This window comes from Felis catus, chromosome A1, assembly GCF_018350175.1.
Source record: "Felis catus isolate Fca126 chromosome A1, F.catus_Fca126_mat1.0, whole genome shotgun sequence".
Taxonomy (NCBI): domain Eukaryota; kingdom Metazoa; phylum Chordata; class Mammalia; order Carnivora; family Felidae; genus Felis; species Felis catus.
This window is the reverse complement of record NC_058368.1, coordinates 198,926,505-198,946,183: the sequence shown is the minus strand read 5'-3', so window position 1 is coordinate 198,946,183 and position 19,679 is coordinate 198,926,505. Positions and strand designations below refer to the sequence as shown.

Sequence of the window (19,679 nt, the reverse complement as noted above, 5' to 3'; positions counted from 1 at the left end):
AGTGGGTGGGTGAGTAGAACATGTTGACCTGACCTGTCTAAGGCTGCTGATAGGTCTAGGAACAGCAGTACAGCTGTTTGGCCAGAATCCCTGGCTCCGCACAGGTCATCTGGCTTTGTAGGGACAATAATACAAATGGCAAAAGGCAAATTAAGAGGGTAAACCTTTCTATCAAGTAAAGCTACCTACTGTCACAGACTCATGATTCCCTTTGGTACTGAAGTTTCAGATGTCCTGGATTTAGCCTGGGTGCCATCAGTGTTCCATTTATCAGAAGGAAAGGAATTAATTTCCAGATTCCTTCGTCCATTCACCCATTAACAAACATTATTTGAACACTTTTCACATCTCCAGTACTGGGCCACATACAGGCAGCAGAAAGACATATAAGACCCAATGCCTGCACTGAGGGTCTAACGGGGTAGGATGGAGAGGAGACAAAGCCAAGGGTAACAAAGAAGTTGGATAAGTGCATGTTAAAGATACCCCTGAGTTGAATCTAGTGTACAGGGATGAGCATGCAGGTAGAGGGAGTAACATTTGCAAATGTTCCAAGAGCAGAGTGATGGCACGACCCATTTAGCAAACTACACATCATAGGACAGTCCCACCTTATGAGACAGACTGACCAGAAGTAAGTGAAGAGGGCTGAGGGTTTTATGTGCCATGCCAAAAAATGTGAAGTTGGATACTAATGAAGAGCCACTTAATGGTTTTAAGCAGAGGACTGATCTGATCACATTTCCATATAGACAAAGATGACTTGGGCAAACGCGGAGGGGGCAAGACTAACAAGCAGCCTCCAAGAATAAATTAGGTGATTGTCCCAAGTGACCAGTTGGTAGACTGAAGGGTCATCCACTGAAATGGAACAAGCAGGAAAAGAAATGCATCCACGAGCAGATAAGGTCAGTTTTGGGCAGGTTAAGGTTGAGGTAGTGATGGCGGTTTAGAAATGTTGGCATCTAGAAGGAAAGGTGTACATGTACGTATAGGGCTGAAGGGAGATGCGTGAGGGAATCATCAGCATGTGGGTACTGCTCAGTTACAAAGAAGACGGACAGTCCCTTCCACGATGAGGGATTTCAATAATGACTAACTTTGTGGATTTTTGCTGGTAGAGTATTTACACCCAGCAGTGATTTGATTGGGTTGGTCTCTGGACTACAGTATTTCATTTGTTCTTATTTTTATTATTTTACTTTTAAAGTAAGCTCTATGCCCAATGTGGGGCTTGAACTCACAACCCCAAGATCAAGAGTCGCATCCTCTACTGACTGAGCTGGCCAGGTGCCCTTTATTTGTTCTTATTTTTATAACAAATACAAACTAATTACCAAGAAATTTACAAAAGAGTTTGGTATATTTTTATCTCCATATTGCAACAGAAATATTGAAAAATTTGAGATGTAGGCAAGGAAAATATCCCACTAATAGTAGTTGTTGTTAATTTAGCATAGCATTCTTTTGCATAGTAATTTTTTCCCACTTGGGAAACTAAAAGGCTGTCAGTTTAACTTCCCTTCTAAGGTTAATTCCTATTTAACCTGAAAGTTTCTCCATCACATCTGTGTCATGAATACCTGGTCTGAGTTTTTATGGAATATAGATCAATATAACCTCAGACCTTCAGTCCATACAGTTTTGCCAAAATAAACTAACCCAAATGATTGACCCCGCTGATAGAAGCTATCATATTTTTAAAGATACCAGCACAAAATGTAAGTATTTCAAACTCAAGTTTGTTGACGAAATTAGAGCAGAAAAGTCTTATCAAGTCTTTGGAAATAGGGTCTGAGAACAATGAATCTAAGTCAGGAGAATCTGGTTCCCTCTCCCCAATGCTTCTACTAGTGCCCTGTGTGACCTTGGGCAAGGATCCCCCACAGCCACCCCCCACCCCGACTCATTTTCTTCCCCCCTATCACCATGTGGAATTTTAAAAAGTATTTTATGTTCTTTAGATGAAAGATACAAAGTATCACTTAAGTGAAAAGTCTAGGGGTTTTTACTCAGAATAGGAGGAAAGACTCACTGGCACATAACCCTCCCAGAGACAAAAACGTTACCTAGTAGTTTTACTCCCCAGCTAACATTTAAATCAATAAAGCATAGGTCATGAGTTCCCAAACATTTCAACGTAAAAAAGGAAAAAAGAAAAAAAAAAAAAGATCAAATCTTTCAAATGATAAGCTGCCTAGTATCCATAGCCTGAAAAATAGAGCATGTTCAAAAGTTACTGCCATTCCAATTCAGGAAGGCTTGCAAATCAATTTATAGTTTTGTATGTGTGCTATTCACTTAAAAAGAAACTAAGACATTACCTTTTCCGAGCAGTTTAAGGTTCATAACTAAACTGAGGGTAAGGGACAGAGATTTCCCATATGCAAGCTGTCTGCACACACACAGCCTCTCCGGTTATCAACATCCCCCATCAGAGTGGTGCATTTGTTACAGTTGGTGGGCCTACCTCAATACATCATAACCAAGGTCCAGAGTTTACAGTGGGCTCACTCTTGGTGTTGTATATTCTATGGGACAAACGTATCATAATGTGTATTCATCGCAATGGTATCATACAGACTATTTTCATTGCCTTAAAAATCCTCTGTGATCTACTTATTCATCCCTCTTCTCTACTCTCAGCCCCTGATCATTTTACGGTCTCCATAATTTTACCTTTTCAGAATTTCAGGTAGTTAGAAACATACAGTCTATATCCCTTTCAGATTGGCTTCTTTCACCTGGGAATAGGCATTTAAGATTCCACCATGTCAGGGCGCCTGGGTGGCTCAGTCGGTAAAGCATCCGACTTCCACTCAGGTCATGATCTCGCGGATTGTGAGTTCGAGTCCCGTGTCGGGCTCTGGGCCTGGAGCCTGCTTCAGATTCTGTGTCTCCCCCTCTTTCTGCCCCTCCCATGTTCATGCTCTGTCTGTCTCTCAATAATAAATAAATGTTAAAAAAAAAATTAAAGAAAAAAAAGATTCCACCATGTCTTTTCATGGTTTGCTGGCTCATTTCTTTTAAGCCTTGAATAATATTCCATTGTCTGGATTTTTTTTTTCCTTTAAAGAAAACAAGCTTTATTTTTATAATCGGAATGTTCTAATAAAAATATTATAATAATATTGGCTACCTTTATTTTCTGGGCTTTGACTTTGTACCAGGCGTGCTGCAAAGTGCTTGCCTAGGTCAGTCAGGCCCAAGGCCCCCCACTTTCCTGAGGTAGGTCCGAATGAATACCTCCAATGCCTCCCAACTTGGTGGCCTGCCCTCCCCAAATCCTTCTGCCTGTCTCCTCAGCCAGGCTGCCCCTCGGCTCAGTCCCCTCTTCCTCTGGGCAGGGGCCGCTGCACAGCCCAGGAGCCCTGTTGGAACCTCTCGCCTCCCCCTGGACTGAGCCCCCTTCCCGGAAGGCAGGACGTGTCTCTGCTCAATCCCACTGCTCCGGCTGGTATACGCTAGGTGACGCCACGAGGGAGGGAAGGCGGGCAAGGCCTGAACTCAGAGGCCTGCCCCCCACCCCGCCCATCCTAGGAAAGTGCACTCTAGTCTCTCAGCCAGCATCATCTTGGGCCACACTCCCTCCTGCCCTTTGTGGCTGGGGTGGGGCACAAACTCAGATAACTTCTTGTCGCCCAGCGAGACCTGCCTGGAGATGCCCACCTTCCAAAGGGCTGCCATCACTGGACTGTCTGAATGTTTATCCATTCTCTTACTGAAGAATATCTTGGTTGCTTCCAGGTTTGGGAAATTATGAAGAAAGCAGCTACAAACATCCCCTGGGCAGGTTTTTGTGGGGACATAAATTTCCAACGTCTTTGGGGAGATACCAAAGAATGTTTATATTCTATACCCTGTATTCATACTCTGCAATTGTTGCATCATAGAAGTACGTTTAGTTTTGTAAGAAGCCGCCAAACTGTCTTCCAAAGTGGCCATACCGCTTTACATCCCCACCGGCGATGAATGAGAACTCCTGTTGCCTTCATGAATGTTGCCTTCATTAGTGTTGTCAGTGTTCTGGTATTTGGCTGTCGTAATAGGGGTGCAGTGGCATCTCGTTACTGTTTGAATCTGCATTTTCCTCATGACATAGGATGTGGAGCATCTCTTCACGTGCTTATGTACCGTTTGTATTATCTTCTGGGGTGAGGTGTCTATGAAGATACCTGGCCCAATTTTTGGTTGTCTTCTTACTGTTTTGAGAGTTCTTTGTATATTTTGGATAACAGTCCTGTATCAAATGTGTCTGCTACAACTATTTCCTCCTGTGAATTTGTATTTTAATGATCACACGGCATCTACATGTATTTGAAAAATAGTGGTAGAGCATGTGAGACTCCATTTCTCAGTGACAGGCCAGGATCTGGTTTGCAGTAAGAACGAGAAACTCCTGACGTGAAACCTTAACATCTACCCTGGCGTTCTGCAGAGTGAATATTGGAAATACCTCCTTAGCTTCACCGAAACTTTGGTTTTACCATTTTTTAATTTATCCATTCGTTGTAGCAATTAAAAGAAAAATCTCAGGCAAGAGGAATGTTAACGTCCAGCATTCCGACCCAAGTTTCCATGTAAGAAAATATATCCTATAGAGAGACAGGAACAAAGTACCTCAAGATACAAATCATGTAGAAAGCCACATAAAAATAGTGGAAGGCAGAAGCACAAGGGATTGAGGATAAGTTTCTAAACTCTTCTCAAAGGGAATAGAAAGCGTGTTTATAAAATATATCAAAAATCTCCTTAAAGCACTCTAGAAATAGTATGTCATTAATCTCTCTAGGGGGAGAATATGAATTTCAAGAATCACAGAGGCATGGCTGCAGTAAGAGGGTTCACCTCCCTCTTAAGGGAATCAATAATCTCACTTTCCTGTGGGGCCATGTCAGTCCTTGACACTATGCATCAATCTGAGTCCAGTCTTTCAGAAAATCTACAACATCCAGAGGTGGGTGGACCTGCTCTGTCAACAAGGGGAGAAAACATAGATGATTATAGGCAACAACCGTTACCACATTCTGATCACTTCCTGGGTGCCAGGCATTGTTCCAGACCCTAGTATATATGACCACTGAGTCTCACAGTGCAGCACACCTCTTTCCATCTCTGTTTTTAGCAGGGGAGCCTCTGAGAGCACAGACAGCACAGAGAACTAGAGACAATTCTGTTTGGCCTGATTCCAAGACCTTCTCCCTCACTATACCAACACTGCCTTGTAGGAAGTGATATGCACACAAAACTGGAAATTTTCCCCAGCAAGAGATGTTAAAACAATTTGGTCAGAACTTACCTAGCAGGTCCGCCTCTATGCCAAGTTTTAAGGCTTGAGTCTAGTTTCTTTCACTGCTGTTTAGAACCTACAATCTGCCCCTTTAGGCATTATTTCCCTGGCTAATAAATACATGATTCCTAAATTATCCTGCTTATTACCGCCTTTCCTTGTTTATCTTTTTTAACACCCATTTTGCAAAAAAAAAAAAAAAAAAAAAAAATACACAAGCAACTCCAACAGAAGCTATACTATCTCCTTCTTCCATTTCTTCCCATTTTCTATTAGTTTGAAAGCACTCTGCAATCACTTTTTAAACTGGCATCTAAGTATTGCCAGCCACGTGCTAAGTGCTTAATTGATATTACCTTAAATTTTTTTTAATGTTTATTTATTTTTGAGAGAGAGAGAGAAAGGGGGGGGGGAGGGAGGACGAGTGGGACAGGGGCAGAGAGAGGGAGACACAGAATCCAAAGAAGGCTCCAGGCTCTGAGCTGTGAGCCCACAGTCCCACATGGGGCTCGAACTCACAAACTGCAAGATCATGACCTGAGATGAAGTCAGAGGCTTAGCCAACCGAGCCACCCAGGCGCCCCCATATTACCGTGTTTATTCCTTATGACAAAGCTATTAAGTTGGTGCTGGGTCTCCATTTCCTAAGTGAGGGAAGAGTTCTAAGGTAGGGTTCAAATGGAAGTTCACTGGATGCTTAAACTCTGGTTTTAAGCCCCAATTTTAAGCACTATACCATGCTTCCCCAGAACACAAATAATTTTTTGTCAGAAGAGACTGGTTAAATTTAAAGGAGCTGGATGCAGAGGTATGTATCAGAATTTACTGTTCTAGACCTGCTCAATTCCAGGTGTCTTCACTTTAATTCACTTTCAATTCCACAAAAGGAAGAATTTAAGGATTGGGAGTTATCCAAAAAGCCTTCAGACTTGAGGGAGAAGCAGTAACCATGAACTAAGACAAGAGCATTGGACCAATCTTCTTTCCTAAAACAAAGGTATGTTCAGTTCCAATCTCTAAGGAAAAGAAAACTCCAAATCAAAGCACTGTATTTGAATCAAAATCAACTTCCCCTGCTAACACACTGAAAGGTTTCCCTAAAAGCACCCTGCACCTGTGGCCAGAAGGAATCTATGAAAGGAAAAGGCCTGCTTGGAGGAGTGGTCTAGACTCAAATGGACCTCAGCTCATGGCCCAGAGGTGACCTTGGCTAGATGACAGAGGACAATCTTGTAGATCAAGACACTGGAGATATAATGGCTATATCCATAGGGCAGGGGTGGGGTGGGGTGGGGTGGGGTGGGGGGGAGTACCCTGATGGCTGCTCATTGCTTGAGGCTGAGAACTAGTGACAATTCCAGTGCTTGAGTCTTTCTGGGACACACACACACCGAGACTCTGATAACACAGTCTCTAAGCAACTGATACTCCGTGAGAAGTGGTACCTCTATTTCAGTACAATCGTGATGAAAATCACCACTTTGTACTCACGGCTCATTCCTAGTTTGAAAACTCAAAAAACATCAATTTGTCATATGTGTAAGAACTTCTCGGAAGAAAAATAGAGCATTTTCAAAGCTAGGCTGGGAGTGTGGACTTATCCTGTAGGAAAGAAGAAACTACCTGAGGTCCATGAGTTGGACAGGTTTTTTTTTTAAGTTTATTAATTTATTTTGAGAGAAAAAGACCCAACAGAGAAGGGGCAGAGAGAGGGGGGGAGAGAGGATCCAAAGCAGGCTCTGTGCTGACAGCAGAGAGCCCGATGTGGGGCTCAAACTCACGAACCATGAGATCATGACCTGAGTGAAGTCGGATGCTTACTGAGCCACCCAGGTGCCCCTGGATGGTGTTTTGAAGGGGAACCCTGGAGCCAGGGCAGCTGAAAGGAGGTGAAAACCTGGATGCTCTGGTGGCAGCAGAAAACAGAACGAGAGTTGGCTCTCCCAGGTTCTACCCAATGCTTAACGTCCCCAGGTTTTCAATCACTCCCGTTTTATTTCCATGGGACCAAATGGCCAGTGAGCTAAGAAGCTTTAATGAGCCGGGGGTAACTAATCCACATAGAGCGCATAAAAGCTATGTTTGGGGCGGGGGGATATCTGAGGTAGATGAGAGGGGTTAGGAGCAAGAAAGAATAGGACCCTCTGAAAAGAGGGCCTCATTTGTAGGACTGCTGGTCAGTATGGCCAAGCTATTACGAGTGAAGGACTTAATAACCTCGAATTGGTCTCTCCCGATAGAAAACACAACTCCCTGAGTTCACAGTTTCATCTGCAATAAACCACTGGTTTTTAAATCGGTTGGCTCTTACTCTTTTCAGGATGGTACTCCGCGTAGTGGACCATATTTCTAAAGACAGAGGCTTCTGTAAACATTTGGTAATTCAGGGTTGTTTATGCAATTTGTAATGTTCTTGCAAGAGAAATTTCTAAACCTCCCTTGAGTTTTCAGGGCGCCTTATTGTACAGAAGCACATCTTAAAAATAAATTCCTTCAAAAAGATCATTTATCACTCAACCTTTTGTACCTTAAAGGAATACAGATAACTCACTGTTTAGATCCACACTCTGAAATTAGGTCTCAGATTTACAAAGAACTTCTCAATTTTCAGTCTGATGACTCTGGTCTCGACAGCAGAGGAGGGGAAGCTGCTTAAGTTAGCATCTCAGAAATTTCGGGTGAATTTCCTGCCCAATTTCGACAATTTACATTTTATTTTGGACAAGAGCAACTGTAACTGTAAACTGGTCTTTCTTTAATCTGTGACTAGCAGCCAATCATTTTTAATAGTCTTTAATCCCCCTTTTTTAATGAGATATCTGCGTTCAGCAATGACTCAACCATGTACCGCCGCAGGCTAGGCAGGGGGGTGGTGAATCACAGAAAATAGACGGAAGAGACCCATTAGGCAAACTCATGCACCTCCCTGCCAGAATTAGGATGATTCCCAACAATTAAACTTCTAGGACCAGTTCAGCATACTTTTTGTTTGCCTCCGAGGATGGAATTGCTAACACTTGCACTGTAGGCTGTTCTAGAATTCGGACAGCCTGCACTCCCCTGTTTCACTTACGCCCCCTCATCCCCACTGCTCTCCATCTCACTAGAAATCTCTGGGTCCGCCCCAACTACTGAATGTCTCTTACGTGCACAAACTTTCCTTCCTGCCTGTTAGTAAGCACTCACATAGAGAGTGACTGCCTTGCATATCAAGGGGAAATCAATCTATACAGAAAAGAACTTCTCATACTTCTTAACCCTTGCCATAAAAATTTAAAAAAGGACTCCTACCCTGGACTTCATTCTCAAAGGCTGCCTTTTATATGCTTTCCAGTTCTTTGTTCCATCTCAGTCTCTTCTCACTGCTTTCCTCTGAACTCTGTCCAGCTGTTCCACATCTGGAGTCGAGCTGCTCACACTGAACAAACTATCCTTGGTGTGGTCCTTCTTGAGGAAGATCAACCCTGGGTCTTATTCTCCTCCATCCTCTTTTTTTCCTTTTCCTTCTCTTCTCGTTCTCTCTCATTCTGTAAACTCATCTTCGGACATTGTGTTCTGGACAGCTGTCATTCAGGTTAGTGGGCGCAAGAATAATGGCAAGGACAAAAGTCTCTTGTGAGGCCCCAAAGCCGATTTAGTTCATATAGTGATGCCTTAGAGGATTTCTATTTACCACTTTTGTACAAGGAACACTGTTATCCCCAATCACCACCTCCACCTCTTTTTAAGATCAATATGTTACCTTCTTTGCAATGAGTCCACACAGCTACCATGGGTTAATTGGCCTTTTGCCATCTCCAGCCAAATGCACCATTTAACGCGGAGGTTTAGCTATCATTACTCGCCTATGTATTAATTTCTGATGTTTCTTTCTGTTTGCTCAGGTTGGATAATTCTGCCTTTGATTAACTGAGAAAGCTTATTTAGACCTGCAGCCTATCCTCCCCAAACACTTCTTTCTTCATTGTCAAAGTGATTCTTGCAATCTTTGGAAGATTCAGAACTGGGAAGGACTAAATTCAAAGCTAGGCCACTTCCTTTGACCTTTAATTATGGCTACTTGTCCTGCCAATTTTCCCTCACACATGGAAATCCAGCTTCCTTTGTAGCAGGACCTGGTTAAGGAAATCCCCTTTAAATATGGGACCTTCTACTTATTTATGTAAAGAGCTCCCTGTTTTAAGTTACTGGCAAGACTAGAACAACTATATAGCCAGATTTTAGCCGATCTGTTTACACAGGGAGTGGGTCACATGCAAACATCGCCCTCACAATACCACAGGTGCTCCCGATGCTGCATGAATCAACCCTTTCCCCCTGCTTCCCTCCTCTAAGAACAGCGAATCTTCCCCAACATCCTCACTCCTACATTCACCCCCCACCCCTGAACTCTCATTAGGTTGGGCTCAGATCATGTGCTTTTTTTTAAATGCCATTTTCAAACATACTCAAAAGTAGAGTAATTGGTACAAGTGACCCCCCATATACTCCACAAGCTCAATCTTTTACATGTTGTCCGCCAATCCAAAGAACCCCAGATTTCAATTTCTCTTCTTCAGAGATTCAAAGGCAGTCCCTGGTGTCTGTCATAGGAATTTTCCAGCGTGCCTTGGGGATGACCCCCAGCGTGACGAGTCTTTGGATCTCATCACCACTAATCCCCTGTAACCACAGAACTAAGAGAACACATGTCCTCATCCAATTTGCCAGTGTTTTCTTTTTCCTCTCCCCTCATTTAAAATTCTGCCAGAAGTTCCAAATAAAAAGATTAGAATGCCTACCTTCTTTCAACCTTAACTCTAAAACATGTATTTTTACCTTCAAGGATTTTTTTTTTTTTTTTTTTTTTTTTTTTTGCCTAACTATGTTCTGGAATTCTTACAAGTGGTCACGACTTCAACTTTCAAATGGCTTGAGGCAAGATTTTGGAACAAACAAACAAACAAACAAACAAGATACTGCTAGGGAGAAAATGAAAACCAGCAAATAAACAACAAAGGTAATGATAATTATTTGGGGAGAGAACATTTTTCTATTTTGATAATCTTTTGTTGTTTTGCTTTTTCGTCAACACTTCTAACAGAGCTAAGGCCTCAGTTCAGAGGTCTTCACTACAAAGAGTGCTAAAACTGTGGATGGACTGCCAGGCCCCACTGCAGACTCTGATTTCACAGGCCTGGAGCACAGCCTAGGAATCTGCATTTCATCAAGCACGCCAGAGGGCTCTGATGCGGGTGGTCCTGACCATGCCTTGACAAGCACTGAAGGCTTAGATGAGGAACACAAAGTTCTTACGAGAAGAGAGTACGTTGTGTGAACTTGAGGGCAATGAGGGGAGAGCTTCACGAAGATGGAATTTGACCTTTACTTTGCAATTTTCATTCAACTGCTTGATTACCATAGAGTAATTATTAGGCATTTGCTCTGTACCAAGTTCTGTTTCAGGTACTGGAGCGGTCGTAGTGAACAAGTCCATCAAAGCCCTGCGTCATTGGAGCTGAGAGTCTACTTGGGTAGATTTCAAAAGCCAAAGGGGGGACCATCATGCACCGGAGGGATGATATTAAGGAATCCAGTTCAATGCCGGACACTGTGGAGAACACAAATTTACAGTGCCTTATCCAAAGAAGGACTTCAATGATCAGCTGCAAAATTTCTTTGGATACACTGGTGTCACTGCCTAAACTCACACATGAATAGGAAGACAAGGCATGAGAACCAATAATGAATAACCAAGTGTATAATTAAATTTTAATTAGGGGCTCTAGACTAAAAGACCCACATATGTGAATTTTCTCTTCAGGTTAGTATAACTTAAAAGGATTTCATGAAAAAGGCAGACCTTGGCATTCTGGGATGCTAGTATAGAGAGGCTGAGAAGGGAACCAGTCCTGTGGTCATCTTCAGACACATAAATGCTACCTTGCTGCCCGAGGTGTGGTCTTTGGATCAACCACACTGGCAGCATGTGGCAAAACTGTTGTGTTAGAAATGCAGAATCTCGGGCCCTACTCAGGAGAATCTCTATTTTAACAAGATCACCAGATGATTCATATGCACTTTAAAGCTTAGAAAGCACTGTGCTATAAAAGGTCCAACTTGAGATGGGCTTCACATAGTAAAAAACAGAGTTTGGGGGTACAGCTGAGAGGCTAGAGCTGGTGATATTGCTGTGAGTTAAGAACACAGAGACAATAACCTTTGCCATAAAAGTGGAAGACTTTTCAGAGTATAAAGAAAAAACAATAGTAGGAAATCTGGGGCCTATAGCTTGGGCATCTTTCATAGTAAGGGCAATGCTCACACAACAGTAAGGAGGAGAGAGAACCAGATTAGACAAAAAAAAAAAAAAAAAAAAAAAAAAAAAAAAAGAGAGGTTAGAAGGGGTAGGGACTATAATAGAAATCAATGAAAGGTGGAGTGGCCAAGGCTTCCATGACAGAGATGCTGAGAAAGGGAACTAAGAATGAGTGCTGGAAAAGACTAGAAAGAAGTCAACAGTTATCCCAAGGGCGGTGGGAGCCTTCTGAGCCATTTAAGTAGCAATATGACATAATTCTAAGATATGAATTAAAAGGGTCTTTTTCTTAGAAGGTAGGTTAAAAGTGAGCTATGTAAGAGATTATGTGTAAAATTGCAAATGTAGAAATGGACACTGAACTGCTTCCAGAACTATGCAGCCAGGCTGACAATTTTTTAATGAAGTCCACTTGGCATGAGATACTTGTATCCCATCTTCCCTTCATTTAGATCTAGCCTCCTCCTGACCTTCATTTTGAGGAAAAGGTACACACACGCACACACACACCATATCCTTCCAGAGCCAATGTTTTTAAGCTTTTAATTGGGCTCCTGGCTGCAGATTTTTTTCACTTGACTTTTGAGAACCCACCCCTACCTTCTGGATATTTATGAGTATCTTAACATCCGAGTGAGAAAAAGAGATTAAAGATTTTGTGGCTAATGAATCTTTAAAGAAGAAAGGTTGCTCACGGCTGGTAAAAGTCAAGTTTCCTTCCATTTAGAAGAGAGTTTTGTATCCTTTCACAAATGATTTAACTTCTTTGAGCCTAAGTTTTTTTTCAAATATAAAACTGAAGACCTAATAGCACTTAAGGTTCTCAGAATATTTACATGATTTTTAAGTTGCTTTGCTCTAGTGCCTGATGCATGACAGTTGCTCAATTAATGGTATAGCTACTAAAGGGTTAGGGGGCATCTGGGTGGCTCAGTTGATTGGGTATCTCTTGATTTCAGCTCAGGTCATGATTTCATGGTTTGTGGGATCGAGCCCCACATCGGGTTCTGCTCTGACAGCATGGAGCCTGCTTGGGATTCTCTCTCTTGCCCTCCCCAGCTTGCATTCTCTTTCTTTCCCCCTCAAAAATAAACAAACATTAAAAAAATAAAAAAAATAAAGGGCTAGGAATACACATCATCACAGACAGGAAAAAAAATGAGCAAATCATTTAATATTTACTTGGTGGTAACTTAGACTTAGCATTGAACCCAGATCTTAAATTTATTAACAGACACATTTTGCATGCTTAAAACATACAAGATAATCTCCCAAAGACAGTTTTATAGCATACGGTGTCTCTGTGGATTTGGATGTAAATGGTACACTGTAGCAGGGACGAAGAAAGAGGGAGGGAGGGAGGGAGGGAGGGAGGGAGGGAGGGAGGGAGGGAGGGAGGGAGGAAGGAAGGAAGGAAGGAAGGAAGGAAGGAAGGAAGGAAGGAAGGAAAGGAAGGAAGGAAGGAAGGAAGGAAGGAAGGAAGGAAGGAAGGAAGGAAGGAAGAGGGAGGAGGAGGAGGGGCAGCCAGTAAGGACAAAGAGGTTGAGAGAGACTCTCATGGCCAATCCTGAGGTGCTGCTTGATAGATGAGTTTCTAGAATCCCAGAAACACTATCAACTACGGTTGGCATTTCAACCTTTGGGAGGATTGGTGGATTTTTTAAAGGCTCCACTCAGCTGAGATAAATAGGGAATGTTTATTGAACACGTTTCAAGGTTATTTAGAAGTATCAACAAGAACTGAACACAAGGTGACCTTGTACAAGTTACTTGTCTCTCTGAATTTTAGTTTGTGTGCCCACAAAGTTGGTGGGCTAGATAACCTTTAAATGGCTCTTGCAGCTCACAAGATCTGGGAAGGGGAAGGAATAATTGAAAGAGAGCCCAGCCTATATGGTCAGTCAGACCCGGACTGGAATTCTGGTTCTACCACCCACCAGGCAAAGCACTTAACATCCTTGGTTCTAATCATTCCTCTCTGTAAAATGGGGAAAATAAAACATACATTGCAGAACTGCTGAAGGATGAAAGATAATGTTTCTAAATGATCTGGCACATAACAGACACTCAATTAATGGTATACTCTTGTCTGACTGTGTTAAATTTGCCTATCACCAAATTTAAGATCTAGCAATCTCACGACTGACTGAAAGGCAATTGTTCAGATTTCGAAAACATTTTCCATTCTACAAAAAAGATTCTTCTCAGGCTCGTCTCAGAGTGTGCATCAAAGTTCATCTTAGACTTCTAGAGTATTTAGACCTATATCTACCAACTATTGAAAATGAAGTGGGCCATATTCACCTTCAACAAGACCTTACAGAGGAAATGTGTGTGTGTATATCCCCTGCTACTTATAAAACTCGGTGGTAAGCAATGTGGGGTTTACAAAGTTGTATGTGGCTAGGTTCTCTGCTCCTGAAAAACCAATAATAACTTGTCTTTGTAGGAAAACAGGTATGCAATGCCACAGAATCAAAAGCATTATTTTGAGAAAGAAAAATGAGATCAACTCCTTGCACAAAAGTGTGTAAAGTAGTTCATGTTTATAAAGAACTTTCATATGCTTGTTCAAAAGACACTTTAACCGTAAATGTTTTTAAAGGCACTTTTTTTTTTCTAAGACTACATTAGGAACAGGGCAGTAATTAATATGTTGGGAGGCAAGAAAGAACTTAAAAGAAGAAAGCATGAATACAGATATACTCTACTAAAAAGATAATACAGATGACCCATTGCAATCACTATGTAAAAGGATGCTTTTGGGGTACATATTCCGTACAGATATGCCAGGTGAAATCTGGAAATAAATTTTGTAGCTCATGGAAAGCCAACTTCCTCAGTATAAATAAGTTTTAAATGAGCTTTTAAAAATATCAAATCAATTTAAAGTGCTAACAGCCTTACCAGGACGTAAATTCTTAAACAATTAGCCTCATTCCCAACAGGATCAAACATAAGCAAGCAGCCAAGACAGTTTAGCTCCTAAGCTTGGTGTATTCAAAGAGATTCTTGATTTGAGTCGAGTGTGATCTCCAGATGCAGTACAAGCCTTCTACACACAGCTCCATGGGAAAGCATTTTCTGGAAACAGATGCACCTTGTTTAAAACCAATGTTTTGTTTCTGAAAAAATTGGGTACAAATAGAATTTTTAAAAATTGAATCATATTTCAAATGCCCTGGGGAGGCTCATATCACAGGGAACTCTGTCATGAATGTTTTTGCAAGTGAAGAATTAGTTTATGAATTGAACAAGCACCTCTAATTTATATGTTGCATTGATTTCTTGGTTTTGTTTTGTAATTACGTGCTTGCTTTCTGTGGCTTATTTTGAACAACTTTTTGAAAAACAAAACCATTGTTTCTCTTTGAATATTTAACTTTGAGATACTTCCTTTTTTTCTGAAGTGTAACTTAACGTTCTGGGACTAATTCCCTTCACCTCCACTCCCACTCCACCCCCACCCCCACCCCATGAATATGACTCCATTTTTGAAATGGAAACGAATGGAATAACAGAACCGAATTTATCGAAATTTATTTTAAGATCAAATTTTAGGAACTCAATCTTTCTACTTGGTAGGAGATACGGATCCTATTAGATTTTATCAGAAGGAAAGGGATCCAGGGCATGGCGTCCCTACTTGCTGTCTGACAGCTGATGTAAAAGGAATTGAAGTGAAGGGATGTAAACAGCCTGGCTTTGTAGCTCACCCTTGATCAACTCCATGAAACTGAGTAATGATTCAGTTGAGCACAGATTCCCAAACTTTGATCCAGAAATCCTTTTGTCTCTTGGCATTTTTTTCATCATGCCACCAGGCCAAAAACAATACCTACCAGTTCATTTATTAAGTGGTTAGATTCAAATAACCTACTAAGTATTTATGTCCTAACAACTTAGTAGCAGCTTGAAAAAAAATACTCATAAATTTAAAGGAAGGAAAGGTTTATTTCATTCTTTAATAACCAAACTTTCTTACTAAAGGGCATACATATACCTGTTGGATATACATAACTTCTCAAGTCCTGGAATTGGACTGTATCCTGCCATCTTCCTTTCATGTTCCACTTTAATTGCCACACAGCATTTACTCTCTTCACCTGTCTCCAAAAATCCAGCTTCAGAAAGATATGACATCATCAAAAGGAACGTAGCGCCATCTAATGTTGAAACTGAACTACTTCAGCTAGTAGTTCACTGGGTGTGGGACAGATCAAATATTATTGTTTTCCTTAAAAATAAAAAAATCTTCCATAAAATCGCTTCTATGAGTTGACTGTGTGGCACTTTGGGGTGCCTTGGTACACAGTTTGAGAACCACAAGTGCAGAGCCAAGATGAAAGCTGTTTCCATGGTTTTGAATTGATTGAACCACATCACAAGATTTCACTATCTTTTCAACACACACACACGCACACACACACACACACACACACACACACACACACACACACCCGAGATCTGAAATCTGTAGTTGCTTCTATGTACATCTTATCCCCAGTTAGAAACACTGCCATCTCTGGTAGGTCACATTTTTTTTACAGACAATACCTTTATGACAATACCTACCCCAATGCATTTAAAGACAATATACCATTAGATTTTAGCTTTACTTCCATGAATTTGTATCTGGGCCAATGATTTAATTTAGCTTAGACTAGGAGGGATAAAGGGTATTTTCTCATGTAACTAAAGTTTTATGTTGTAGCACACCCTCATGTTGAATGTCAAAAATGTTACTGAATCTCCTGTTGTGTGTGCCCATCCTTCTGTAAGATGTAGGATATTACTATTTGGGGACGATAGCTGAGAGGCATGGTTACATTATAGGAAAGGGTTACAAAAAGGTGCCAACTGCTTTGTGAAGATGATGTGACAAGCATGAATTCAGGATGATGTTAAATAGAAATCTTCCATGTTGGCTTACAGACATTTTTCTTCAGCATGCCCAAGTACAAGTTGTTAACTACAGAATGATCTCATTTCTAGTCTAGCCCTGGAACCAAAATGTTGACCCTCTTCCTTCCTTTGCGTACAGCCCACTGATTTCCATTTGTCGCTGAGGATAAACTGCTGCTGATTGGATCACGTGTTACTCCTTTTGCTATCATCTCACAATGTCCTTTTCTGCCTTTGCAATCAGACTCCAGCCTTACATTCAATTATCACCCTATTTCAACTTTCAGCATATTCAGTTGGTACTGCTTCTGCCCTGAGTTTCCCTTCCCTCTTCTGAGTTTTATCTGTCTGTGCCTTTCCTTTCCCACTGACTGTCTGCTACTTTGCAAAAGCCTCCCACACAATTCTGAGTAATAGCAGTTTAAAAGAATGCCCTTGGGTGGAATAATCAGCCACCATGATTAGTTAGTTAGGTCCTGGCTGAATCTGAAATTTAGGGATGGCTGTCTCAGGACCAAAGCTGTCTGCAGCCTCAGAAGAGCAGAACTCTAGGGAAAACCCCATTCAGCTCTGTTAAGTGTGGCATTTTTTAATCAGCAGTGTTACCAATGTGGATTAAAGTGAACTCAATTCTAATGGCAGTGTGTCCGCTGTCAAGCTATCTGTGCTACGCTGAGGGCAGGAAGTTCATAGGTCCTAACCCCGTGCAGCGGAGTGACTGAAATGTACAGAAGGCGCGAATAACCACACGGGTAAGGGTGTCACAGTGTGGTTGCTGGAAAGACAGCGGCTTAGAGGCCCTTACCCTTTCCTTGGACAAAATCTGCGTTTCGTCACTTTTTTAATGTTCTGCCGTATAGTGTTCTACCTCAGAAATATTTCCGTCCGTATAATGACATTTAAGGAAAAAAAAAAACAGCAAAAAAGTTAGAAGCCTTTTGCAGTGCCAGGCTCATTTAGAAAGTTGAGCTTCTGACCAAGGCAATGATGCAATGCAACAATACCAAATTCTTTCATCATATTTAGGAGTAAGTGATTACTTGTGGAAACTGTAATGTTTCCTAACAAACCAAGTGTTTCAGGGATGGACCACCCAAATGTATTATTATATAAAGATGTCAGTTACATAATTACATGAGAAAACAACACATTTTACTTTTTTGTTTTTTAACAACAATTATCCTCTCTAGGGAAGACGGGCTGAATTAGCTGCTTAGCAAAGTGCCTCCTAGGGGCTCCAATTATCTTAGACACATTTAAACTGGAACCTTGATAATGTAGATTTAACATGAGGAAAAAGAAAACGTCTTTTCTTCCCTCCATCCCCCAATTCCTGCCATGACTTTGTGGAGACCACCAACAGTGAAGATGCATTGAAAGACTCCAACTCAAATTTAAACATAGACCATATACCAGTTGCCTTGCTGTAAAACTTTTTACAATTACCTACTTAAAAGGTATCTGTCTTTAAAAAGAACTAGAAATATTTTTAATATAGGAGGTTCAGTTGCATCTAATTCAAATGGCATTTATAAATGCCTGTGTACATTAGGGGTGTACAATAAATGGTTTTATAAATGATGCCCTTCAGGTATAAAACAAAAATATTTGCTTTAAATATTTAATGCTTCATTACTCATATTTTTCAGTATTTTGGCAGGAACACCTGCTGAATGTCTAATGTCGGGGAAAAGAGATCTGCTGGTAAAGTCCACATTAGCAAAACAGCTACAGATTCCCCGTCTTCAAGAGTAGTTTATCATAGCTTACTAACGAAATAAAGATGGCAAAGGAATAGGATGTTTTCATCAAAATGCTCAGTGTTTCTCAATGGGGGTGCTATTGGCATTTGAGATATAATATTCTTCCCTGTGAGGAAGGACTCCTGTTTTTCCCTTGGCCTTGTCTGGTACCTCTGCCCCCTGCTCTCTGGTCAGAGATAATCAAAACATTCCCATATGTCTCCAGAAGTCCCCTAGGAAAAGAACTGCCTCCAGTTGGAAACCACAGACCCAGAGTCCCTACCAAAAACAGAAACAGAGTAATGGTGAAGTCTACTAAACCTTTTTTATGTGGCTTAATGGGGATAGGGGGTGGTTCCTCAATAACTGTGTGTAACTTTACTTCCTCATTGTTCAGTTTATTTCTACGGGCTCACACATTATCAGTGATTCTCATAAGCTTCCTCAGAGGAAGATGTTCAGGCTAATGTACCATTCTGAGAATGTATCTACAAGAGTGGGCAAAGGACCCAGTTTTCTTATACTCCTGGTTGACCTCAGCCTTGCCTCCTAGCTAGGGAAGTTGTCAGGAAAAATGGGATTAGACAATGGTGTCTCTTGGGACTGATGGCCATCTATGAGAGGAGCCTCCGGGGGAAGCAACACAAGTACCACAACAGAGCTGATATATGTGTGAGCAGACTCAATATTGCAACACCCCATCGACTTGTGATTGACAGCTGAGATCTATGTCTAGCCTGCAAATCTTTCTATCTTCCTTCCTTCCTTCCTTCCTTCCTTCCTTCCTTCCTTCCTTCCTTCCTTCCTCTCTTTCTTTTCTTTCCTTCCTTCCTCTCTCTCTCTCTCTCTCTCTCTCTCTCTCTTTCTTTCTTTCTGTGTTTTAATCACCTAAAAATAGGTTTTTGAGGCTGGTTAGCTGAACACCCCCTAGGCAAGAACAGTACTGCCTCTAGTCGGAAACCACTGACCCAAAGAATCCCTAACTAAAAACAGAATAATGGTAGGTTAACAGTGAGCATCTGTAGGCAGAAAGGAATAGGGAGAAGACAGACACTGGAGACCTGCCAAGACCTGAAATGGCAACTTTCCTTATGGGAAGAGGTTGGGTGAGCACAGGCCCAAATTATCTAATATGCTAACTTCATACTCAACTACCTATCTTTTTGCACTACTGTTCCTTGCACAGAATCCTCTCCCAGGACTCTCCAGGTAGCTCCCCAGAGTTCTCTGCTGTGGTCCCCCACCCAAATCATTCCTCATTTCTAATCCTGTCCCTCTAACATTTCTAGTGCAGTTGTGAAATGTTAGAAAAGCAATCTGATTAAGTAAAATCATACTATATTCTGAAAAATTGGTATCTCTCCCCTCCATCCTCCCTTTGGTAATTTTTATGAACCCAAAGAAATTTCTACTGCATGTACTTTCAAGGCAGGGTGGAAGCAAA

At 41.4% G+C, this 19,679-nt stretch overlaps 1 protein-coding gene across 7 annotated transcripts in view; it reads right to left on the bottom strand.

Annotated features, from left to right (window-relative positions):
• ARL15 (ADP ribosylation factor like GTPase 15) overlaps positions 1–19,679 on the bottom strand; it is a 405,200-nt gene that overhangs the window by 85,072 nt on the left and 300,449 nt on the right. The window contains exon 6 of one of the 7 annotated variants that reach the window (XM_045037224.1): positions 14,162–14,672. The exons of the other annotated variants lie outside the window; for them this stretch is intronic. Coding sequence (XP_044893159.1) covers positions 14,589–14,672 — 84 coding nt within the window. The 3' untranslated portion in view covers positions 14,162–14,588. Of the gene's footprint in view, positions 1–14,161; positions 14,673–19,679 lie in introns of those variants that run through there. 7 annotated transcript variants of the gene reach the window in all.